The sequence below is a fragment of the Doryrhamphus excisus genome, chromosome 16 (genome assembly GCF_030265055.1).
Source record: "Doryrhamphus excisus isolate RoL2022-K1 chromosome 16, RoL_Dexc_1.0, whole genome shotgun sequence".
Lineage (NCBI taxonomy): Eukaryota > Metazoa > Chordata > Actinopteri > Syngnathiformes > Syngnathidae > Doryrhamphus > Doryrhamphus excisus.
In genome coordinates, this window is record NC_080481.1 from 18,056,355 (window position 1) to 18,083,541 (window position 27,187).

At 35.7% G+C, this 27,187-nt stretch overlaps 1 protein-coding gene across 3 annotated transcripts in view; it reads right to left on the bottom strand.

Moving 5' to 3' along the window:
• Positions 1-27,187, bottom strand: part of LOC131104041 (inactive dipeptidyl peptidase 10) — a 43,051-nt gene that overhangs the window by 6,969 nt on the left and 8,895 nt on the right. For 2 of the 3 annotated variants that reach the window (XM_058050752.1, XM_058050750.1), the window contains exons 2-18: positions 26,467-26,581; positions 25,141-25,236; positions 24,933-25,027; positions 19,264-19,335; positions 10,679-10,731; positions 10,225-10,306; positions 7,595-7,718; positions 7,353-7,507; positions 5,593-5,690; positions 5,402-5,525; positions 3,785-3,826; positions 3,603-3,707; positions 2,352-2,443; positions 2,186-2,233; positions 1,976-2,094; positions 1,827-1,874; positions 726-824 (exon numbers count right to left, since the gene is read on the bottom strand). In XM_058050752.1, the coding sequence (XP_057906735.1) occupies positions 726-824; positions 1,827-1,874; positions 1,976-2,094; positions 2,186-2,233; positions 2,352-2,443; positions 3,603-3,707; positions 3,785-3,826; positions 5,402-5,525; positions 5,593-5,690; positions 7,353-7,507; positions 7,595-7,718; positions 10,225-10,306; positions 10,679-10,731; positions 19,264-19,335; positions 24,933-25,027; positions 25,141-25,236; positions 26,467-26,581 (1,567 nt within the window). Of the gene's footprint in view, positions 1-725; positions 825-1,826; positions 1,875-1,975; positions 2,095-2,185; positions 2,234-2,351; positions 2,444-3,602; positions 3,708-3,784; positions 3,827-5,401; positions 5,526-5,592; positions 5,691-7,352; positions 7,508-7,594; positions 7,719-10,224; positions 10,554-10,678; positions 10,732-19,263; positions 19,336-24,932; positions 25,028-25,140; positions 25,237-26,466; positions 26,582-27,187 lie in introns of those variants that run through there. The other variant, XM_058050751.1, reaches the window with a different exon arrangement.

Consider the following 27,187-nt stretch of genomic DNA (forward strand, 5'->3'; position numbering starts at 1 on the left):
ATTTGTACGTTAGCTACGTTAGCTACGTTAGACACAAATACATGAACATTGTGTAAAATGCAAATGTTTGTCACACTAAATAGTTCTTGACGTTTCCGAAAAAAAAACCGCGGATTTTAGGTTAACAGAAAACTGTAAATTGTAATTTACGTTACTCGTGAACACGCACAAACACGTAGGTTAGGCTAGTCAAAAACTAGCTTTGACTAGCTAATTGTCTTTGACATTTCCAACAACACATATCTTAATTTGTAGTTTTCAATAAACCAGTCTTGACGCACAAAAACGCACACGTTAGGCTGTCTTTGACATTTACCAAAATATAGCGCGTACGTTAGCATAAAACCAAAATTGTCTTTGACATTTCCAAAAACACGTATGTTAATTTCTAGTTTTCAACAAACCAGTCTTGACGCACAAAAACGCACACGTTAGGATGTTTTTGACATTTACCAAAATATAGCGCGTACGTTAGCATAAAACCAAAATTGTCTTTGACGTTTAGGAAAATATTGTAAACAAAAACACAAAGGTTGTGTGTTCTCTTACAGTATGTAACCCCCGTGTGATTGACAGGTAACCAGTCCGGGGCCCGCCTCCCTCACAAAGTCAACTGGGATAGGCTCCAGCCCCCATGCGACCATAATCAGGCAAATGGCTTATATTGGATCTTGACGACATGAATACTGACTACCGCTAAGTACGACAATAGAGAGTACTCCTACCGTGGCCGTCACCGGAAAGGGTCCGGAACAGGGTCTCGGGGAGGTGCTTGTCCTCCAGCGCTTTGGACAGGGGACTGTTGTCCTCCAAGACCACGTACCCTTCAACAGAAAAAAACCACCATCATGTCGTGAATACTCAGAGCTGCCGAAAGAGGGCAGTGTTGTTGTAATGAAAACCTATTGCTGATGGTGGCCTTGCTTACAGCGACCTCTGTAGGACGTAGGGAGGCAGTACACCTGGTATACGAACACCATTATAAACCTTACAGCCCAACAACACAACTCATTCATGAGTTACTAGAAAACACTTTAGAGTTAGCAGCAAGCACAAACAATACTACTACTACTACTACTACTATTATTACTATTATGCGACTTGTTGCTAGGCGGAATTTGTGGGCTACAATTATTTTGGGCCAGTATAGAATTGACCTAAATTAGGATTATTCATTCATTTTCTACCGCTTTTTTCCTCACAAGGGTCGCGGGGGAGGGGCTGGAGCCTATCCCAGCTGTCTTCAGGCAAGAGGCGGGGTCCACCCTGGACTGGTGGCCAGCCAATCACAGGTCACATATAGTCAAACAACCATTCACACTCACATTTATACCTATGGACAATTTGGAGTGGCCAATCAAGCTAACATGCTAGCATGTTTTTGTGGGAGGAAACCGGAGTACACGGAGAAAAACCCTGAAAATACAATTCCGAGGGTGGAATCGAACGCTGGTCTCCTAGCTGTGGGGTCTGAACGCTAACCACTCGACCGCCGTGCCGCCCTTAGCTTCATCAAAGACGATATTTCCCAAGCGTTTACCGAGTTTCCATGTTTTCCCCGTGCATGCGTGGGTTTTCTCCGGGTATTCCGGTTTCCTCCCACATTCCCAAAAACATGCTAGGTTAATTAGCCACTCCAAATTGTCCATAGGTATGAATGTGAGTGTGAATGGTTGTTTGTCTATATGTGCCCTGTGATTGGCTGGCCACCAGTCCACGCCTTAAGACCCCCTGCGACCCTCGTGAGGATAAGGTATGTAACAGGTATGTTCTGTTAACGTTGTGTCAATCAATCAGTGTGGGCGTGGCCTATCTGTGGAACTCACTGGAAGGGTCCTTTACGCTGTGGACGGTCACTTTGGGAATCCCTGGGCCTGGAGAAGAAGTAAGAAGAAGAAAAAAAAAAAACCTGGATAAGCAACTTCACGCAACGCTGGTAGAAGTTGGTCATGTGACGTGCGGGCGTCTCACCCACCCAGGCATCGCAGGACCACGTGGGTGCGGTTGGGGCTAAAATGGCCGTGGAAGAAGTGGCACCCATCCAGGAGGTCGCAGGTGATGCAGTGGCGCTCGTACGCACCGTTCACGTCCACGCTTGGGAATCAGACGCGTTCAGGGACAAACCGTGAGATGTGATGCAATAATGTCAAGATTTCGTGGTGCCCCCCCACCCCCCCCACTTTACCTGTAAAGGTGTCGTCCTTGTCTGGATTCCTCGTTGCTTAGGAAATAGCTGATGGGGAGAAAAACAACTATTTATTAGAATCATAGTCATAATATAATAACAACAACATGAAAATGGCATGCCCCCCCCCCCATTCCAAAAAACCAAAAGGAAGCCAAGGACCTACATCTTTCCATCCTTGTCGTCCAGGGCGCAGAGCGACGTGACATCCCAGTTACCAGACGTCAAAAAGCGAGCGGGGCCGGAGGAGATGGTGGGCTGCCAGGACCAACAAACAGGAGATGAAAGAAAAAAAACTAATTATTTAGTCAATTAAAATTTAAATTATCTTATGAATAAAATAAAATAAAATTAAATTTAATTGAAGGGAATTATAAAATAATATTTTTATTTAATAATTGTATTCATCTTACAAATTAAATTAAATTAAATTAAATGATTTTATTTCAGAGGTATATTTTGATTAATAGCAAATAATATAAAATTATTATTATTTGAAGAATTTATATTTATTATTTCCTCATGGAAATTATTATATTATTAATTTCGTGATTTTATTGTAATTTATTTTATTTTATTTCAGAGGCATATTTTGATTAATAGCATTTAATATAAAATTATTATTATTTGAAGAATTTATATTTATTATTTCCTAATGAAAATTATTACATTATTAACTCATATTAATTATATCAAATAGTATTTAAAAATAAAATAAAATAAAATAAAATAAAATAAAATAAAATAAAATAAAATAAAATAAAATAAAATAAAATAAAATAAAATAAAATAAAATAAAATAAAATAAAATAAAATAGGGCCCTTTAAATGAAACTAAACTATTTGAATTGAGCCAATTCAATTCAATGTTTGAGCATTTTTCAATTAAATAATAGGGACTCAAATTTAAAGTAATTTTTGCTTTTGAAGAAATTTATGAATTTTCTTCCATTTTTAAAATTCAATTTTGAAGGAAAAAACATTTAACATTATTTAAAAATGTCTATCAATCATCATTTCACTGGAATAAAATATCATTTTGTGGATGATTAAATAATTAGATGAAATGTTTGTAACGTTTGTCTATTTGAATTTATTAATACAGCTTTATTCAATTTTAACATTATTAATTTTAATTTTTAGTAATTAATTTCCTTTTTATAAATGCTTTGAAATTACATTTTTAACACAATTTAAATAATGTTTTATGTTTTATGTATGTTGAAAATTTCGGCAAGTCAGTGGGTTTCGAAAACAAAATGATGAATGTAAACATTCATCGCAAATGCACTTAAGCGCTAATGAGAATCTTCTCCTAAAAGCACCGTTAATTTATTTAATTTTAATTTATTTTTAAAATTATTACATTTTAATTTAAACACCATTTATTTCGGAAATGCAGCATCAAGCGGCGTACCCGTGCTGACAGAGCGGCGACGTGGCCGAATTCTCCCCGGGCGCCCTGCTTGGCCGGCAGGATGGCGTAGAAGGTGGCGCCGTCTTTGGAGAAGAGAGGAACGTCCTGACAGGAAACAAAACGACTTAAGACGTAAAGGAGGAGGAGGAGAAAGGCGGCCATGATGGATGAGGAGGTGATACCTGCGCCCGCCTGTGCGTCACGCCCAAGGACGCCTTGTGCTTCTTTGGACAGCAGCAATACACAAAAAGGAAACGTGAGTACATTCTGGAGTAATAAAACATGACTTCACATGTAGTACTACCTCAATGGAACATTCAAACGCAGTTTTTCACCATTTACTTGTAGTACATTTTATTTTGTTATGTCCTTCCTTGTATTTCATTGGATTATATTACGTTGTATTTGCTTTGTATTTTTTTTTTTTATTTCTTAGATGGGTAGTAATTATAGTATTTTTATAACTATACAAATTAGTACAAAAAAGTATTATTTTCCTGGATTGAATTTGGTCAATGTATTTATTATTATGGATTCATTGGATTTATTGTAAATGTTCATATTTAAGTTTAGGTTTCATAATTCCATTGCAATTTATTTTTATTTTATTTCAGAGGCATATTTTGATTAATAGTAATTAATATGAAATTATTATTATTTGAAGAATTTATATTTATTATTTCCTCATGGAAATTATTATATTATTCATTTCATTATTACATTGTAATTTATTTTATTTCAGAGGTATATTTTGATTAATAGTAATTAATATGAAATTATTATTATTTGAAGAATTTATATGTATTATTTCCTCGTGGAAATTATTATATTATTAATTTCATGATTTCATTGTAATTTATTTTATTTTATTTTATTTTATTTCAGAGGTATATTTTGATTAATAGCAAATAATATAAAATTATTATTATTTGAAGAATTTATATTTATTATTTCCTCATGGAAATTATTATATTATTAATTTCATGATTTCATTGTAATTTATTTTATTTTATTTCAGAGGTATATTTGGATTAATAGCAAATAATATAAAATTATTATTATTTGAAGAATTTATATTTATTATTTCCTCGTGGAAATTATTATATTATTAATTTCATGATTTAATTTAATATATTTTATTTTATTTCAGAAGTATATTTTGATTAATAGCAAATAATATTAAATTATTATTATTTGAAGAATTTATATTTATTATTTCCTAATGAAAATTATTATATTATTCACTCACATTAATTATATCAAATAGTATTTAATTTCAGGAGTACACTTTGATATTTACTATTATTAAATTATTTGGAAAATTGCAGCTGAATCAAGTTAAATATTTCTTAGTAATTCAATAATTTATTGGAATTTTGTTTCTTAAATATTTGTCCATATTGCATTTGTCCATAAAATGTATTTATGATTTTAAAAAATTGATGCTTTAGATTTATTTCCAATATTTTTGGGTTGATTTTTTTTTTGTATGAATTGTGTTTGATGTTTTGATATGTAATTGTATTACATTTTATTTTAATTTCAGGAGTTCACTTTGACCAACAGCAATTATTATTAAATTATAATTATTTGGAAAATGTGAGCTTAATTAAAAACAGTACAAATTAAATATTATTCACTCAATTATTTATTCCAATTGTTTTCTCTAAAATATTAGTCTATATTGCGTTTGTTTGTCAAATATTTCATACTAAGGCAGTAATATTGTGTTTGTATAAAGCGAATATGATGATGATGATGACGTTTAACGGTGGAAGGACATCATGGGGGCGACTGACCTCCGAGCACGCCCCCGTGGTGGCCTCGCACAAGCACAGCACCGACTGGTTCTGGGCCCGGTTCACCCAGCGCAGCGCCAGGCGGGTGCTGCTGGTCCACGTCACCATGGAGATGTAGCCTTCCCTGCAGGGAAACGGTTGGGGGGGGGGGCGTATGGAATATAGTTTCCTAAAGACCTTGCTTGGCCTACCTGGTCCTCACGGAGTCGGGGGGCGTCATCTCCACCGTGTGGGCCGGACCGTACAGGTTGACCACAAACAGGCTGACCGATGGGATGCTGGCGCCGGCCTGTCACAATTACATCAAATGAAATACAATTATTATTATAATTATTTCTATTTCATTAATTATAAAAGAGTCATTTCACTTCCTTATTGTATTTATTATTAGAAAATAAGAATACAAGCCACTTCAATCAACTTAACATAATGCCAAATTTATTAATGACATTCATGATATAATAGAATTCAAAATTTAATTGAAGGGAATTATAATATTTATAATATAATATTTTTATTTAATAATTGTATTCATCTTACAAATGAAATTAAATTAAATTAAATGATTTTATTTCAGAGGTATATTTTGATTAATAGCAAATAATATAAAATTATTATTATTTGAAGAATTTATATTTATTATTTCCTCATGGAAATTATTATATTATTAATTTCATGATTTTATTGTAATTTATTTTATTTTATTTTATTTCAGAGGTATATTTTGATTAATAGCATTTAATATAAAATTATTATTATTTGAAGAATTTATATTTATTATTTCCTAATGAAAATTATTACATTATTAACTCATATTAATTATATCAAATAGTATTTAAAAAATAAAGTAAAATTAAATTAAATTAAATTAAATTAAATTAAATTAAATTAAATTAAATTAAATTAAATTAAATTAAATTAAATTAAATTAAATTAAATTAAATTAAATTAAATTAAATTAAATTAAATTAAATTTGTGAGTAAGCTGCACTTACAAAATAAAGGAAAATTAAATTAAATTAAATTAAAAATTCCAAGTTTAATTCTGTTTAATTCTAAATTTCAGTTTAAATTTCAGTTTAATTCTAAGCTCAAGTTTAAGCTTAAGCTTGAGTTTAATTCTAAGCTTAAGTTTAAGTTTAATTCTAAGTTTAAGTTTGTTTGTTCACAGCCTGATCCAAAATAGAAACCTAACTAAACTATTCAATAGACTACAAACAAATAAATAAATATGTAAATATAAATATAAAAAATATAAATAAAAGATTTAATTAAATTTGATTTGATGTTTTTTTTAATCAATGATGTGTTTAATATTTTATAATTCTAGAATAAACTGTGTACGTTAATTTCCATGTTAATGTAACATGTATTTTCCAGAATATTTGGTGTTATGTTATGACTGCCAATGACTGCCAATGACTGCCAATGACTGCCAATGACTGCCAATGACCGCATGAACAGCCAATGACTGCCAATGACTGCCAATGACCGCCAATGACTGCCAATGACTGCCAATGACTGCCAATGACTGCCAATGACTGCCAATGACTGCCAATGACCGCCAATGACTGCCAATGACTGCCAATGACTGCCAATGACTGCCAATGACTGCCAATGACTGCCAATGACTGCCAATGACTGCCAATGACTGCCAATGACTGCATGAACAGCCAATGACTGCCAATGACTGCCAATGACTGCCAATGACCGCATGAACAGCCAATGACTGCCAATGACTGCCAATGACTGCCAATGACTGCCAATGACTGCCAATGACTGCATGAACAGCCAATGACTGCCAATGACTGCCAATGACTGCATGAACAGCCAATGACTGCCTATGACTGCCAATGACTGCCAATGACCGCATGAACAGCCAATGATGGGGCGGTCCCACCGGTTGCCGGGGAGACGGGAATACCAAATCCACGCCGCCTACCGGACTCACCTTGGGGTAAGGGAAGACGGCGTTGGAGGGGTACAGACCGCCTAGAAATTTCTGTATTTCCACAAGGGGCGTGGCCGAGTTGTTGATGCTGAGGTACGCCAGCCGGGCGCCGTCCCCCGACCACCAGTGGGCGACGTGTGACAGCAGCACTTCCTCTACACACGTACAGAAGAAAATAAGAAAACGGGGCACGAGGTCTACGGGTTCATATGATGATGCCTCCAATGAAAAGTCCATCCGACCTTCGTAAGTCCAGTCCGAGAGGCCGTTGAGGACGCGGCTGTGGTGGCCCCCGCTGGACGTGAGGCGCAGGGCTTGGCTGCTCACGCTGGCCTTGTAGAAGATGTCGCCGTCAAAGAAAAACACCTGACACAAACACAACCGACATTGATTGCCTTGTCAGCCACGCATCCTTATATAGAGGATCTTTGGCTAGCATGTTTGCATCAGGTTCCCCATCAGGCTGTTGCAGAAGGTCCTTCAAAATAATCTTTGGTAGTTTATCAGCAAGTAATTCAAAACAGGGAATCAGGATCAGGAAGACCCGGGTTCGATTCTCAGTGTGGATTTCATCAAAAATAGCAGTGCTTAAAAACTTAAAAGTGCTTAAAAACAGCATAGCGCTCCTGTCATGTAGAAGATCTTTGGCCAGAATTTTTGTGATGGGTGACCAAAAACAGTGCTTCTGTCATATAGATGATCTTTGAGTAGCGTTTTTTTGCTTAAATCAGATGACCAAAAACAGCAGAGCAACCCTGTCTTATTGAGGATCTTTGACTAGTATTTTTGCAACAGATGACCAAAAACAACAGAGCAACCCTGTTTTATTGAGGATCTTTGACTAGTATTTTTGCAACAGATTACCAAAAACAGCAGAGCAACCCTGTCTTAATGAGGATCTTTGACTAGAATTTTTGCAACCCTGTCTTATTGAGGATCTTTGATATGTGTTTTGCAGCTTGTGATTTTTGCAGCAGATGACCAAAAACAGCAGAGCAACCCTGTCTTATTGAGGATCTTTGACTAGGATTTTTGAAGCAGATTCCCAAAAACAGCAGAGCAATCCTCTCTTATTGAAGATCTTTGACTAAGATTTTTGCAACAGATGACCAAAAACAGCAGAGAAACCATGTCTTATTGAAGATCTTTGACTAGTGTTTTTGCAACAGATTACCAAAAACAGCAGAGCAACCCTGTCTTATTGAGGATCTTTGACTAGTATTTTTGCAACAGATGACCAAAAACAGCAGAGCAATCCTGTCTTAATGAGGATCTTTAACTAGGATTTTTGCAACAGATGATCAAAAACAGCAGAGCAACCCTGTCTTATTGAGGATCTTTGACTAGTGTTTTGCAATAGATGACCAAAAACAGCAGAGCAACCCTGTCTTATTGAGGATCTTTGACTAGCATTTTTGCAGCAGATTACCAAAAAACAGCAGAGCAACCCTGTCTTATTGAAGATCTTTGAAGAGTGTTTTTGCAACAGATTACCAAAAACAGCAGAGCAACCCTGTCGTATTGAGGACCTTTGACTAGGATTTTTGAAGCAGATTACCAAAAACAGCAGAGCAACCCTGTCTTATTGAGGATCTTTGACTAGGATTTTTGCAACAGATTACCAAAAACAGCAGAGCAACCCTATCTTATTGAAGATCTTTGACTAAGATTTTTGCAACAGATGACCAAAAACAGCAGAGCAACCCTGTCTTATTGAAGATCTTTGACTAAGATTTTTGCAACAGATGACCAAAAACAGCAGAGCAACCCTGTCTTATTGAGGATCTTTGACTAGTGTTTTGCAGTATGTGCTCAACAACAGCACGTAGCACTCTTACTGTAGAAGATCATTGACTAGTATTTCGCAGCAGATGACCAAAAACAGCAGAGCGACCCTGTCTTATTGAGGATCTTTGACTAGGATTTTTTCTACAGATGACCAAAAACAGCAACAGAGCAACCCTGTCTTATTGAGGATCTTGACCAGTATTTATGCAGCAGATTACCAAAAACAGCAGAGCAACCCTGTCTTATTGAGGATCTTTGACTAGGATTTTTGCAACAGATGACCAAAAACAGCAGAGCAACCCTGTCTTATTGAGGATCTTTGACTAGTATTTTTGCAACAGATTACCAAAAACAGCAGAGCAACCCTGTCTTATTGAGGATCTTTGACTAGTATTTTTGCAACTGATTACCAAAAACAGCAGAGCAACCCTGTCTTATTGAGGATCTTTGACTAGTATTTTTGCAGCAGATGACCAAAAACAGCAGAACAACCCTGTCTTATTGATGATCTTTGACTAGTATTTTTGCAGCAGATTACCAAAAACAGCAGAGCAACCCTGTCTTATTGAAGATCTTTGACTAGTGTTTTGCAACAGATGACCAAAAACAGCAGAGCAACCCTGTCTTATTGAGGATCTTTGTTTAGGATTTTTGCAGTAGATGACCAAAAACAGCAGAGCAACCCTGTCTTATTGAAGATCTTTGACTAGTGTTTTGCAACAGATGACCAAAAACAGCAGAGCAACCCTGTCTTATTGAAGATCTTTGACTAGGATATTTGCAACAGATGACCAAAAACAGCAGAGCAACCCTGTCTTATTGAGGATCTTTGACTAGTGTTCTGCAGCAAGTGCTTAACAACAGCAGGTAGCACTCCTACTGTAGAAGATCATTGACTAGCATTTTTGCAACAGGTGACCAAAAACGTTCCAAGGGAGCGTTCCTGTCATATAGATGATCTTTGGCAAGCATTTTTTTTTGTGGATGTCGTTTTCCTGTCTTGCTGTTGCGTAGAAGCGTGTGCGTGTGTGCGTGTGCATGATCAATGATACACGTGACAGACGGGGGCGCACGCCTCACCCACCAGCTGGTTCCCCTGGGGCCCCCAGGAAGCGTACTGCAACACGGCCTTGTCCTTCTGCGGCGGCCCCAGCTCCAGAAGTTCCCTGCAACACACACGGGACATAAGCCTTGAAGGGGGGGGCCGGCGTCCCGTCCAAAGATCTCTGTGGTCCTTCTGCACCGTGGCCCGGAAGATGGCGGCATGTCCGAGCAAGATGCAGAAAGGACCAGAGAGAAAATGGGGGCTCATGCAAGGGGGTGCAACATCTCCAATCTCCTTTCAGGCGTCCTGCAGACACGCCTCCACAGAACAAAGATGGCTTCCTCCTGGACTCCGCCACTCATACGATGCTGGAAATGAAGAAGACGCACGGATGAAGGCAAGCACGGGGCTCTGATGGGGGAGTCGCTCGGTCCGCACGTCCGCCCCTCCCCCGGCATGCAGCCCATGCAGGAGCATTCCGGGTTCCACCTACCCGCTGGCCACGCTGTAGGTGGCATAGGACGCTGTGGAGGACTGAGAGAACACCTGAAAGAGGCACACAGCAGGTCACGCATACGCACGCCACTGGGGGGCGGCCGCGGGACGGGCGGCCTCAATCAATACCCGCAACGCCCGCCTGTCACTCAAATACTTCGTCAGATGCATTGGTTTGATTTTTAGGTCCTTATTTCAGATGGATTGGGCCCTGAAAAACTTAATTAATTAACTTAATTAACTTAATTAACTTAACTTAATTAATTTACTTAACTAAATAAAATAAAATAAAATAAAATAAAATAAAATAAAATAAAATAAAATAAAATAAAATAAAATAAAATAAAATAAAATAAAATAAAATAAAATAAAATAAAATCATGAGTATAAACAAATAAAAAAATGAAATAAATGTAATTAATTATTTTTTAAAAATGTGTTTTGCATTACAATATAATGCAAAAAACAAATTATTTATTCAATTAAAAGTAATTATCTTATGAATAAAATAAAATAAAATAAAATAGGGCCCTTTAAAATCATGAGTATAAACAAATAAAAAAATGAAATAAATGTAATTCATTATTTAAAAGGAAATGTGTCTTGCATTACAATATAATGCAAAAACAAATTATTTAATCAATTAAAATAAAATAAAATAAAATAAAATAAAATAAAATAAAATAAAATAAAATAAAATAAAATAAAATAAAATAAAATAAAATAAAATAAAATAAAATAAAATAAAATAAAATAAAATAAAATAAGGCCCTTTAAATTAAACTAAACTATTTGAATTGAGCCAATTCAATTCAATGTTTGAGCATTTTTCAATTAAATAATAGGGACTCAAATTTAAAGTAATTTTTGCTTTTGAAGAAATTTATGAATTTTCTTCAATTTTTAAAATTCAATTTTGAAGGAAAAAACATTTAACATTATTTAAAAATGTCTATCAATCATCATTTTACTGGAATAAAATGTCCTTTTGTGGATGTCATATTATTCTGATTAAATAATTAGATGAATTTTTTTGTAACGTTTGTCTATTTGAATTTATTAATACAGCTTTATTCAATTTTAACATTATTAATTGTAATTTTTAGTAATTAATTTCCTTTTTATAAATGCTTTGAAATTACATTTTTAACACAATTTAAATATTGTTTTATGTTTTATGTATGTTGAAAATTTCGGCAGGTCAGTGGGTTACGAAAACAAAATGATGAATGTAAACAAGATGCAAACATCAAAATTTCGTTGTTCGAAAAGACAAAAATACAGTACCCCCCCCCCCCCCCCCCCCCTCGACTGTAAGCCGCTAGAGAGAGTTTCATGGTCGTTACATCACGGCAGGGTCGGCATCCAAAAGCAGAGAAGGTTGCATCACAGGAACTCTGATGTGAGGAAATAAAGTAGCCTACGAAGGGAGGGGGGGGGGTTTCTGGGATGGGGGGGGGGTCTGCCCGGTGCCGGTGTCAGCATCTCCGCCAATAATGAAAGCAGCATGCTGAGGAAGACTAATGAATGCGTTGACTGCCATTGATCACGGCCCCCACCTGATGAATTGAAGGTCAGACCTTCTCCTTTCCATTCCTTCTCCTTTTCTCCACAAAAGCCCAAAGGAGGCAATTTGCTCGTCCGTCAGCCTCTGAGAGCTTTGGGGGGGAAAAAAAGCCCCCGTAGAAATGAAATGTCACATCCTCTACACAGCACGCTTGAAGAAGGGGGATTGGATTTCTCCTTAAAGGACGCCGGGATGAAGGAGCCTCCGTAGGTAAATGGCGAGTCCGCGTCCGAAGGGAAGTGGGAAAATAACCCAGGTGACGAGTCGGGGTCCCCGGGGGGTCCGCCAGAACGTCATGTGAGCAGCCGTCATTTGTCAAAGTGTGGGTGGCGCATCCTCAACTGGCCTGAAAAGGTCAGTTGAAGGAAGAATAAATCAGACGGACGGGGGGGCGGCGGGGGGTTCGGGTACCAACGGGTGTCCCACAACGCTTTCCTGACACATCCCAATCTCGTTTTCTATTCTTTATCGATGCAGACGCTAAAACTCTATCCGGTTAGCCTGTAACCTAGCTAAAGTCAGCCTGGCATGTTTTTGTCTTTCTTTTTTCAAGCTGCTGCGTACGACGGATTATTAGCAGGGCCAAACAGCAAAAATACAGCAAAGTCATAATATTACTTTACAGTTTTCAAGAAAAAAGAAATATATTTGCAACGATAAAGTTGTACAATTTGAGAAAAAAAAATCTTTTTCGAGAAAAAAGTTGTACATTAAATACAATAAAGTCAAAATATTCTGGCAATAAAGTCATGATATCATGGGAATAAAGTCATAATAATATGGGGAAAAAATCATGATAATTTGTGAATAAAGCCGTAATATAATGGGAATAAAATCATGATAATTTGGGAATAAAGGCATAATATAATGGGAATAAAGGCATGATAATTTGGGAATAAAGGCATAATATAATGAGAATAAAGTCATGGTAATTTGGGAATAAAGTCATGATAACTTGGAATAAAGCCATGATAATTTGGGAATAAAGCCATGATAATTTGGGAATAAAACCAAAATATAATGGGAATAAAGGCATAATAATTTGGGGAAAAAGGCATAATATAATGCGAATAAAGTCATGATAATTTGGGAATAAAGCCATAAAATAATGGGAATAAAGGCATGATAATTTGGGAATAAAGCCATAAAATAATGTGAATAAAGGCATGATAATTTGGGAATAAAGCAATAAAATATGCAAATAAAGTCATGATAATTTGGGAATAAAGGCATAATATAATGGGAATAAAGTCATGACAATGTGGGAATAAAGGCATAATATAATGGGAATAAAGTCATGATAATTTGGGAATAAAGCCATAAAATAATGGGAATAAAGGCATGATAATTTTGGAATAAAACCATAAAATAATGGGAATAAAGCCATAAAATAATTGGAATAAAGCCATGATAATTTGGGAATAAAGTCATGATAATTTGGGACTAAAGGCATAATATAATAATGTTGTCATAATTTGGGAATAAAGCTATAAAATAATGGGAATAAAGGCATGGTAATTTGGGAATAAAGCCATAAAATAATGTGAATAAAGACATGATCACTTGGGAATAAAGGCATAATATAATGGGAATACAGTCATGATCATTTGGGAATGAAGCCATAAAATATGGGAATAAAGTCATGATCATTTGGGAATAAAGCCATCATATAATGTGAATAAAGGCATGATAATTTGGGAATAAAGCCATAAAATAATGGGAATAAAGGCATGATAATTTGGGAATAAAGCCATAAAATAATGGGAATAAAGGCATGATAATTTGGGAATAAAGCCATAAAATAATGGGAATAAAGCCATAATATGATGTGAGTAAAGCCATGCCCTAGTGTGGCTGATCCACAGTTCCAGCGTGTTGCCAGGTACTAGAATGATAGTATATCCATACAAGCCGTACACGTAGTACTTCCAAGTATATCCAAGCGGTATCGTATCCCCTGAGTGGGTACCGTGGAGGCCCTCGTTGAAGCGTTCGGCGGGGCGTGACCTTTGAGAAGTATTGTAGATTATTTGGAGGGTTGATGTTTTGCTTTCTCATCCCACTGATTGAACAGTCCAGTGGTCCGGGACCGCCATGCGGTGATTGTCCTGGAGAAGTAGAGCCCGGCTGCCGAGCGGGAAGGTACGAGCGCCACGGTTCAGTTAGAGCCATATTAAAAAGAAAAGGAAGTGGAAAGTCTGGGTGCCGCGTGTACGCTCCCTCATCATCTGGGGGCCATAAATCTGCCGCCCTTTCTCACCGCTCCTCATCATGAAGTACTCGTGTCGACGTTTGGAATATCACAACAAAAATGGTACTTCCGATGATGGGAGCAGACGTTCCATAACAACGGAGTTCAGCACAAGAATTAAGTATAATTAATATAATTAATTAATATAATAATTAATTAAATTAATATCGATTAATTAAATAAATTTTAATAATTAATTAAATAATTACTAATTAATTATAATAATTAAATAATTAATATATAATTAATATATATTAAGTATAATAATATATAAATTTGATGACTTTTTTTGTTTGTTTGTTTTTTACTATTTCAACTTCTTGGAAATGTATTTATTATTTATTATTTATTATTTATTATTTATTATTTATTATTTATTATTTATTATTTATTATTTATTATTTATTATTTATTATTTATTATTTATTATTTATTATTTATTATTTATTATTTATTATTTATTTAATTTCTCTTGTTTCTCATCATATTATGACGCAGCTCGTTTTTTCTTTAATATCTCCAGCAATTTCAGCGTCATTTTCAAAATGTACAACTTTATTTTGTCTTGTTATGACTTTATTTTCTTCAATATTTCAACTTTATGCAACAAAAACTTTTTTCTTTTATTACAAGTTTATTCTCATGGTTTTGCTACTTTTTTCTTGCTATATTACCATTTTTTCTATTGTTTTTCTAATATTTGTATATTATATATTATAATAGTATTATTATTATAATATTATCATTATATTATTATTTCATAATATTATATATAATATATATATATATATAAATTAAACCTGTATTGTAAAAAAATATATAAATATTATAATTATATAAATTCATATCAATACATTTACATAAATATAAATATTTAGTTTTTTTTTATATTTTTTAATATATTAATACATTTTATATATTAACTTTTTATATTATATATATATATAAATTAAACCTGTATTGTAAAAAATATATACATATTATAAATATATAAATTCATATAAATACATTTATATAAATATAAATATTTTTTTAGATATTTTTAAATATATTAATATATTTTATATAATACCTTTTTATATTTTATATATTAACTTTATAATAAAATATTTTTTTTATTATTTAAAAAAATTCTTTAATATTTGTACTTGATGTTGCTGATGATGGATGGGGGGGGGGCATGCTGACATTTTGACAGCTGTTGAGCAGCACGGTGTAAACGGAAAATGCTGAAACAACATTTTACAAAGCAAAGACTCCCCCCTGGCCCCCGAGCCCCCCCCACCCAGCCCCCACTTCCCTCTGCAGCATAACACAGGCCCACCACCGCTTTGGCACATCTTGGTGGCCATCATTCATTCCTTCTCCTCTTCCTCCTCCAGCGAGCACCACGACCCACGCTGGGATTGGAACATCATCCATAATCCCATCTAATCTACCTCCTTTGAGGAAACTTCTTTTCCCCAAGGATCCCTGTCCTCCTGGATTCCCACAAGGCCCGATCACCCCCCCTCCCCCATCCACCCTCCAAAAATCCATTCCCCTTCAAGTCTTAATGGAAAACCACAACAAACCCGTTCAATCTTTCCTCTCTGCTGCCCGGCGCCCCCGCCATTCCCGACAACAATAATCTCTCTGATGGATTCCAAGCCAGCCCGTTCCCGTTTCCTTCAAAGACAACACACTGCTCTCCCTGCTACCGACCCCCCCCCCCCCACCCCAAACTGCATCAGTCAGCATAAATTGCTCCGAGATAGACAGGAAAAGTGAGCGAGTGGGTGGGAAGATGGAAGCGGAGTAAAGGAATACGGACCGGATAACGCATAAAACGCACTTGATTCATGGTGGCAGGCCCCGCCCCTTCCTGTGATGACTTACAGTGCCGATGCATACAAATGAACACGTATGTAAACATCATATCATCAGAACAAAAATCCCAAAAGAAAGCTGGAATAGCTGGAGAATAAAAATATGAATAATAATCATAATGAATTCATTTAAAAAGCATAAAAACACATTAAAAGAATAAAGTCCAAAGACTATTATGAATATTACGGAATATTATGCTAACCTCCAACTGGTTGTCAAGGAGGAGCTAGCATGCTAACATTAGCACATGAGCATTTGTTGCTACTTTCATGGGTAGACACAGATATAAACACTAATCACTATCATGCTTCGTGTTAGCATGCTAATATTAGCATAGTAGCATTTTTAGCTGTCATCATGGGTAGATAAATATATGAACACTTCACACTATAATGCTAAGTGTTAGCGTGCTAACATTAGCATGCTAACATTGCTTTTTTCTATTTTAATAGGTAGACACAATTAGGTGTTAGCATGCTAACATGATAAATAGCATTTTTATGTCATTATGAACATAAGCAGACAGCATTATCATTCTAGGTGTTAGCATGTTAGCAACAGAATGTTAGCATGCTAACATAATCGTATTAACATTTTTTTGCCTTGTCAAAGTAGGCATTTTGGTAGGTGCTACAAAGCTAATGTTAGCATGTTAGCATTGCAAGCATGCTAAGGTTATTATGCTAGCATATTTTGATATTTCATGGGTGGATAGACAGTATATAAACACTAACCACTATCATGCTAGGTGTTAGCATAGTATTTTAGTTGTTTTATTGGGTAGACAAATATATGAACACTTCACACTATCATGCTAAATTTTAGCATGCTAACATTGCTTTTTTCTATCTTAATAGGTAGACACAATTGGGTGTTAGCATGCTAACATGAGTAATTAGCATTTTTTATGATTTTCGTCAATATGAACATAAGCAGACAGCATTATCATTCTAGGTGTGAGCATGTTAACAACAGAATGTTAGCATGCTAACATAATCACACTAACATTTTTTTTGCATTGTCAAACTAGGCATTTTGGTAGGTGTTACAAAGCTAATGTTAGCATGTTAGCATTGCAAGCATGCCAAGGTTATTATGCTAGCATATTTATTTCATGGGTAGATAGACAGTATATAAACACTAACCACTATAATGCTAGGTGTTAGCGTGCTAATACTAGCATAGTAGCATTTTTAGCTGTCATCATGGGTCGACAAATATATGAACACTTCACACTATCAGGCTGTTAGCATGCTAACATTAGCATGTACCATTGCTTTTTTCTATCTTAATAGGTAGACACAATTAGGTGTTAGCGTGCTAACATGATAAATAGCATTTTTATGTCATTATGAACATAATCAGACAGCATTATCATTCTAGGTGTGAGCATGTTAGCAACAGAATGTTAGCATGCTAACATAATCGTATTAACATTTTTTTGCCTTGTCAAAGTAGGCATTTTGGTAGGTGTTACAAAGCTAATGTTAGCATTTTAGCATTGCAAGCATGCTAAGGTTATTATGCTAGCATATTTTGTTATTTCATGGGTAGATAGACAGTATATAAACACTAACCACTATCATGCTAGGTGTTAGCATGCTAATACTAGCATAGTAGCATTTTTAGCTGTCATCATGGGTAGATAAATATATGAACACGTCACACTATAATGCTAAGTGTTAGCGTGCTAACATTAGCATGCTAACATTGCTTTTTTTCTATCTTAATAGGTAGACACAATTAGGTGTTAGCATGCTAACATGATAAATAGCATTTTTTATGTCATTATGAACATAAGCAGACAGCATTATCATTCTAGGTGTTAGCATGTTAGCAACAGAATGTTAGCATGCTAACATAATCGTATTAACATTTTTTGCCTTGTCAAAGTAGGCATTTTGGTAGGTGTTACAAAGCTAATGTTAGCATGTTAGCATTGCAAGCATGCTAAGGTTATTATGCTAGCATATTTTGTTATTTCATGGGTAGATAGACAGTATATAAACACTAACCACTATAATGCTAGGTGTTAGCGTGCAAAAATTAGCATAGTAGCATATTAGCATGGGTAGACACTTATATGCTAGTTGTTAGCATGCTAATATGTACATGTCAGCATTTTGCAATTTTCAAGAACATGAACATAAGCAGACAGTTAGCGTTAGCTAGGTGTTAGCATGTTAACATTAGCGTGTTAGCACAATAACATAATTATAGCAACATTTTGTGGATTTTCAAAGCCAGGGACTTATACAAACATGGTTGCCTTCTTCCTGTTTACCCAAACTCAAACCAGGGAAAGGAACCTTTGTTTTTAATTCTCAATAGCAGATAATTAGCAGAGCCAGCCTCAATAATTAATGTGCAGTCTGCTCATTAGCAAAGAGAGAATATGAAAGAAAAGCAGAAAGAAAGGAAACCCCGCAGAGAGACGACTTCCATGCTAATAAAAACGCTAAAGACTTTTTTGTTATTTGCTTGCGTGGCCGCTCGTTTGTCCTCGGTGGGAAGCGTTTAAGGGAGCCGCAGAGCCAAGGATGGACCACCTCGTATTCACCTGAGACGACCCACTATGTCATCCACTTCGCCTTTTCATTATCAACCACTCCCACCCCCCCTTTATGCCCCCCCCCCGGCCCTTGACAGTCTTCTCCAAGACACGCTTTCATCCTCCGTCACCCGCTCTTGAAATATTCAGCCCCCCCTTCACCGCTTGCTGTGGGTTTTATCGAGCTAACTACGGTAGCGCTGCAGTACAACCGAGTCAGTGCAGGGTGGGGGGCGGGGGGGGGGGGGGGGGGGGGGGCTCCATTGTTTCCCCGTCTCGCTAACGACTAGCCTGCTGATGTTTGGACAAATAAATCACATAAATAAGCCAAAGGGGGAAACTCACCGCTTGAATGTTGTACGCCAGGAGCACAAAGCTCTGGTCTGCCGATACTTGGAATTTGGTGGCGGACAGGTCCTGGGGGGGGGGGGGAACAAAACAACAACAACATCACATTTTCTTAAGAAGCCGTGATGATTGCCTCTCATTTACATGCCGAGTCCCCCAAGGCTCAAAAGGCGACCCCAAAAGTAACAAATCTTGGAAAAGACTTGGAGACGTTTCATCTATTTATGACCATCAACTTACATGGTGCATTCAAATACCATCAAACAAAGTGGGATAAATCATCGCTCACATGAAACATGCAAAAACTGTGGCCTTTCTCACTATATATCATTTATTCCATTCAATATTTCCAAACTTGATATTCCTTTCTATAAAATTTGATTGTCTATATGTGCCCTGTGATTGGCTGGCCACCAGTTTAGGGTGGACCCCGCCCCTCGCCCAAAGACAGCTGGGATAGGCTCCAGCAAGCCCATGACCCCCGTGAGGATAAGCGGTAGAAAATGAGTGAATGAATAATTTAAACATCAATTCTATATAGTATTCTATATATTGTTTGCATATTAGCATTACTAGCATGCTAATATGAGCATATTAGCATTTTTTTGATTAGGTTTAGGTTTTAGCATGTTAACAATAGCGTGTCAGCATGCTGACATAATTATACAAACATTTAAACACTAACCACTATCATGCTAGGTGTTAGCATGTTAACAATAGCATGTCAGCATGCTAACAATTACACTAATCGTTTTTTTACATTTTCAAAGTAGGCACAATACAATATATTTTTGCTTGGCATGTAAGCATTAGTAGCATGCTAAGGTTAGCGGATATTTGCTATTTCATGGGTAGATACAGTATATAGCATTTTTTGCATCTTCATAGGTAAACACCATTATGCTAGGCACTAGAATGCTAATGATTGAATATAAGTATTGCTTGCATGCTAACATGAGCATACTAGCATTTTTTATGATTTTCATGTATATGAACACATTGTTATCATGCTAGCATGCTAACATAATTATATATATTTTTTGCATTTTCAAAGTAAGTGTTAGCAAGCAAACAGTAGCATGACAACATTGCTTTTTTGCCATTTTCATAAGTAGACACTATTATGCCAGGCGTTAGCATGCTAATGTTTGCATATTAGCATTGCTAGCATGCTAACATTTGCACAGTAGCCTTTTACCACTTTCATAGTTGGACACTATATGCTAGTTGTTAGCATGCTAATGTGTGCATATTAGCATTGCTAGCATGCTAACAATAGCACAATAGCCTTTTACCATTTTCATAGTTGGACGCTATATGCTAGTTGTTAGCATGCTAATGTGTGCATGTTAGAATTGCTAGCATGCTAAGGGTAGTATACTAGCATATTTTGCTATTTCATGGGTATATATATATATATATATATATATATATATATATATATATATATATATATATATATATATATATATATATATATATATATATATATATATATATTAGCATGAATCATTAGAATGCTAGTGTTTGAATATAAGTATTGCTTGCATGCTAACATGAGCATACTAGCATTTTTTATGATTTTCATGTTTATGAAGAGACATTGTTATCATGCTAGCATGCTAACATAATTATATATATTTTTTGCATTTTCAAAGTAAGTGTTAGCAAGCAAACAGTAGTAGCCTTTTACCATGTTCATAGTTGGACACTATATGCTAGTTGTTAGCATGCTAGTGTGTGCATATTAGCATTGCTAGCATGCTAACATTAGCACAATAGCCTTTTACCATTTTCATAGTTGGACACTATATGCTAGTTGTCAGCATGCTAATGTGTGCATGTTAGAATTGCTAGCATGCTAAGGGTAGTATACTAGCATATTTTGCTATTTCATGGGTATATATATATATATATATATATATATATATATATATATATATATATATATATATATATATATATATATATATATATATATATATATTAGCATGAATCATTAGAATGCTAGTGTTTGAATATAAGTATTGCTTGCATGCTAACATGAGCATACTAGCATTTTTTATGATTTTCATGTATATGAAGAGACATTGTTATCATGCTAGCATGCTAACATAATTATATATATTTTTTGCATTTTCAACGTAAGTGTTAGCAAGCAAACAGTAGTAGCCTTTTACCATGTTCATAGTTGGACACTATATGCTAGTTGTTAGCATGCTAGTGTGTGCATATTAGCATTGCTAGCATGCTAACATTAGCACAATAGCCTTTTACCATTTTCATAGTTGGACACTATATGCTAGTTGTCAGCATGCTAATGTGTGCATGTTAGAATTGCTAGCATGCTAAGGGTAGTATACTAACATATTTTGCTATTTCATGGGTATATATATACATATATAAATATATAAACACTAAGTACTATTCCTATATTACTATGAATTGACAAATAAATGTTATTCCTAATAGTTGAAATGGTCAGCAGTATATGTGGTGTTTATTTTTATACATAGTATATTAAAGCTAGTATAGTGTATTATCTACTTGTTTTATCATATGAGGCCAATGAGTGTTCTCCCCAATTATTGTCTTTGCTCCTCGTGTACTAAAGTCTGAGTCCACCGCTGCCTTTAATGTTTTCATCAAATGTTTTAATGAGCTTTTTAGGACACGTGTTAGCAATGATACGACTTGGGGGTGCATTCCATTTCGTGTTTCGAGAGGCAGCCTTCTGCGTTGTCTAACGGCAACATTGCAGCAACATGTCTAATGGCGGCACCTTGCGCTATACGTGCCTTGTAGTCGCAGTATTTTTTTTTTTTTTTTAGGGCAAAGCTTGGCGCAGCACGCTAATAATCCCAAGACTTCATCTGGAGCCTGACAACAGCAGCCGGCGCTGACCCACATAGCGCCAGCACGGTGCGCGTGTCGCACAAGGAATATCAATTCTCTTTGAAAATGACACGGCAGCTGGAAAATGAGCTACACGCTCTGACAAAGTACTTCATGACCCCAAATTTCTCCCAGTCCCGCAAACATGCCTGAATAATGGGGTTACAGGGGTCCTTATTGTGGCGCATAAGAAGCAGGAAGAACATCATTTGAAGCTAATGTGCGCCTCTTTTCTGCTCTACATTGGAGAGAAGAGTCATACCATATTGTAAAAAGGCTTCACTACACAACAAAAAAATAATATTAAGACTTAAATCTAATCTTACTGCTACCATATTGTAAAATGAGGCTTCGCTACACATCGGAAATCTAAATTCAAGACGTAAATCTAAGCTTCCTACTGCACTCACTTTTAAAAAGGCTTCGCTACACATAAAAAACTAATATTAAGACTTAAATCTATGCTACTATGCTACTATGCTACTACTACCATATTGTAAAAAGGCTTCACTACACAACTAAAAAATAATATTAAGACTTAAATCTAATCTTACTGCTACCATATTGTAAAATGAGGCTTCGCTACACATCTGAAATCAAAATTTAAGACCTAAATCTAAGCTTCCTACTACTACACTCTCTTTTAAAAAGGCTTCGCTACACATAAAAAACTAATATTAAGACTTAAATCTATGCTACTATGCTACTATGCTACTACTACCGTATTGTAAAAAGGCTTCACTACACAACTAAAAAATAATATTAAGACTTAAATCTAATCTTACTGCGACCATATTGTAAAATGAGGCTTCGCTACACGTCTGAAATCAAAATTTAAGACGTAAATCTAAGCTTCCTACTACTACCCTCTCTTTTAAAAAGGCTTCGCTACACATAAAAAAACTAATATTAAGACTTAAATCTATGCTACTATGCTACTATGCTACTATGCTACTACTACCATATTGTAAAAAGGCTTCACTACACAACTAAAAAATAATATTAAGAATTAAATCTAATCTTACTGCTACCATATTGTAAAATGAGGCTTCGCTACACATCTGAAATCAAAATTTAAGACGTAAATCTAAGCTTCCTACTACTACCCTCTCTTTTAAAAAGGCTTCGCTACACATAAAAAACTAATATTAAGACTTAAATCTATGCTACTATGCTACTATGCTACTATGCTACTACTACCGTATTGTAAAAAGGCTTCACTACACAACTAAAAAATAATATTAAGACTTAAATCTAATCTTACTGCGACCATATTGTAAAATGAGGCTTCGCTACACATCTGAAATCAAAATTCAAGACGTAAATCTAAGCTTCCTACTACTACGCTCTCTTTTAAAAAGGCTTCGCTACACATAAAAAAACTAATATTAAGACTTAAATCTATGCTACTATGCTACTATGCTACTACTACCGTATTGTAAAAAGGCTTCACTACACAACTAAAAAATAATATTAAGACTTAAATCTAATCTTACTGCGACCATATTGTAAAATGAGGCTTCGCTACACATCTGAAATCAAAATTTAAGACGTAAATCTAAGCTTCCTACTACTACCCTCTCTTTTAAAAAGGCTTCGCTACACATAAAAAAACTAATATTAAGACTTAAATCTATGCTACTATGCTACTACTACCATACTGTAAAAAGGCTTCACTACACAACTAAAAATAAACTTAAACCTAATCTTACTGCGACCATATTGTAAAATGAGGCTTCGCTACACATCTGAAATCAAAATTTAAGACGTAAATCTAAGCTTCCTACTACACTCTCTTTTAAAAAGGCTTCGCTACACATAAAAAACTAATATTAAGACTTAAATCTATGCTACTATGCTACTATGCTACTACTGCCATATTGTAAAAAGGCTTCACTACACAACTAAAAAATAATATTAAGACTTAAATCTAATCTTACTGCTACCATATTGTAAAATGAGGCTTTGCTACACGTCTGAAATCTAAATTTAAGACGTAAATCTAAGCTTCCTACTACTATGCTCTCTTTTAAAAAGGCTTCGCTACACATAAAAAAACTAATATTAAGACTTAAATCTATGCTACTATGCTACTATGCTACTATGCTGCTACTACCATATTGTAAAAAGGCTTCACTACACAACTAAAAAATAATATTAAGACTTAAATCTAATCTTACTGCTACCATATTGTAAAATGAGGCTTCGCTACACATCTGAAATCAAAATTTAAGACGTAAATCTAAGCTTCCTACTACTATGCTCTCTTTTAAAAAGGCTTCGCTACACATCTAAAAACAAATATTAAGACTTAAATCTATGCTATTATGCTACTATGCTACTACTACCATATTGTAAAGAGGCTTCACTACACATTGAAAAAAAAAGTTTGTTGCATTTGTTGCAAGTAATTGTATGAAACTTGACCAGGTTGTTAAAAGTAATATTTGTTTACGTTATGCCGTATATAAAATGGGAGTTGGCGTATGTGGCGTATGTGGCGTATGTGGCGTATACGCCGTGTATGGCGTATATGTCACAACGTTAATATGTGCTAGCCTAATGATCTTATTTTCTCTTATTATGTCTACTACATCGGGTAATATGGATGCAAATGTGACTATAGGGGTGCTATTTCATGTCTGGAGGGCTCTAATAATGTTAAAAGTGGTAAACAGGTTTTGTGTGCTCTAACTATACAAATATTCCATTCCTAAATAAGGAATCCTTATGGACCAATGAAGGGGGGTGCCGTGCTAGCGTACACTCACCAGGGAGGTGTTGTCCAGCAGGGTGGTGGTCAGGTTGTTGTTGAGGTCAAACGCCAGGATGTGACCTTCTCTGGTGCGGAGAGCCACTCGGCTATCTACCGTCGGGAAAGAGCAGTGATCGGCGGGCAGCGGGAATGGGAGCAAGGCAAATTAAAACTTTTCCTCATTGTGGAAAAGTGTCTTCCAAAGCACAGAAAGGGGTTCCTACCGCTCAGCCAGGCCACGCTGGGGTCGTGAACTTTGAACCCTTCACTCTCCAGGTCGTCCATGGTGAAAAGGGAGCGGCGTAACAAGCGCGATTCGTCTTCAGAGGCCACACAGAAGAAGATGGGACATAAAACAACGGCATGATGGCCTCCCAGGATGGCTTGACCCACCACTTCCTGTTGCTACAGTATTGCATCATCACTTTTCCACAAATGTAGGAACTGATGGATGGTGCTTTTGTGGTCAAATGTTCCTATTATTAGTGAACATTATGTACATGTTAGCCAATTTCACATGTTTTCTTTGCCTACATGTAGTATTTTCAAGCATAAGGGTATTTTACACTGGTCGGGGTTCGGGGCGCAGGTGAAGCGCAGTCTCCATAATAGTAAATTAGCCGATTTACTAGCCGGCACACAGTCCAGACACGTCACCAAAACTTTTCAGAGTGTCTCACACATTTCAGGGGAAAGAACAATGACAGCAACCACTATTTAATGTCAGCGTCTGGACATTTGGACATTTATATATATGTATATTTGTATATGTGTACATTTGTATATTTGTATATTTTTGTATTTGTATATTTGTACATTTGTATATTTTTGTATTTGTATATTTGTATGTTTGTATATTTGTATATTTGTTTATTTGTATTTTTGTACATTAGTATATTTTTGTATTTGTATATTTGTATATTTGTATATTTATATATTTGTATATTTGTTTATTTGTATATTTTTGTATTGGTATATTTGTATATTTTTGTATATTTGTATATTTTGTTTATTTGTACATTTGTATATTTTGTATTTGTATATTGGTATATTTATATATTTGTATATTTTTGTATATTTGTATATTTTGTATATTTGTACATTTGTATATTTTTGTATTTGCATATTTGTATATTTATATATTTGTTTATGTGTATATTTGTACATTTGTATATTTTTGTATTTGTATATTTTTGTATTTGTACATTTGTATATTTTTGTATTTGTACATTTGTATATTTTTGTATTTGCATAATTGTATATTTATATATTTGTATATTTGTACATTTGTATATTTGTTTATTTGTATATTTGTACATTTGTATATTTTTGTATTTTTATATTTGTATATTTTTGTATTTGTATATTTGTATATTTTTGTACTTGTATATTTGTGTATTTGTATATGTATATTTTTGTATATTTGTATATGTTTGTCTATTTGTCTATTTGTCTATTTAGAAGGCTGTAATAAAGTTTTCTATGCTGTCGCTAGGTAAATATTGCATGTCCATACTGGGGGTCCTACTGGTACAAATGGACGTCCTTACCAGGGGTGAGCAGGACGACAGAGAGGATGACCAAAGACATGACAGCCAGGATGACCATCATGGCGATCCCGATGCCCTTCCAGTTCCGGGGGGGCCCGTCCGAGCTCCCCAGCTCCTAAAAACAAGGAGTAAGAAAGACTTCAAATTATTCTTCTTCCTCCAAATCTCTCCCACGTCCGCACGGGACTTTCATCCACACGCTTTAGACGCCGCCGCAGTTTTGTGTGCGCCATCGATTTCAATCACTCGCCACTTGATTTCATTTAACTGACTGATGGGCAAAGCGCCGCCGCTGAAAGACGCCCTGATGAATTTGGATGAAGATGGATTCGGGAAAACACTTTCCGCCGCAGGCTGCAATTCCTTGGGAGAAGATTATGTGCCAACGCTGAGCGATGCTGTCGGCGGAGGGAAAAAGTCGTCAGAAACAATCGCCTTCCTGCGTCTCTGGAAGCGCCACCGATGTTGCATCATCGCTCGTGACTTCATTGTCAACAGCCGCGTGAGCCGCCTCAACACCTTTAAAGCGCACGCAGAGCTCCATGAAGCGGCTGGATGCTGACGGCTGGTCATACGTCAAATGCGGCCATCGAGACCAAGAAGTCGCCTGCAGCGCTCTTTGAACACATCGTCTATTGCGCACAGTTTTAAATACAGTTTTGACATTAGAGCCCTATAGACATAAACTAACAACCCTATAGTTACCTTTGCACTCCCGTTA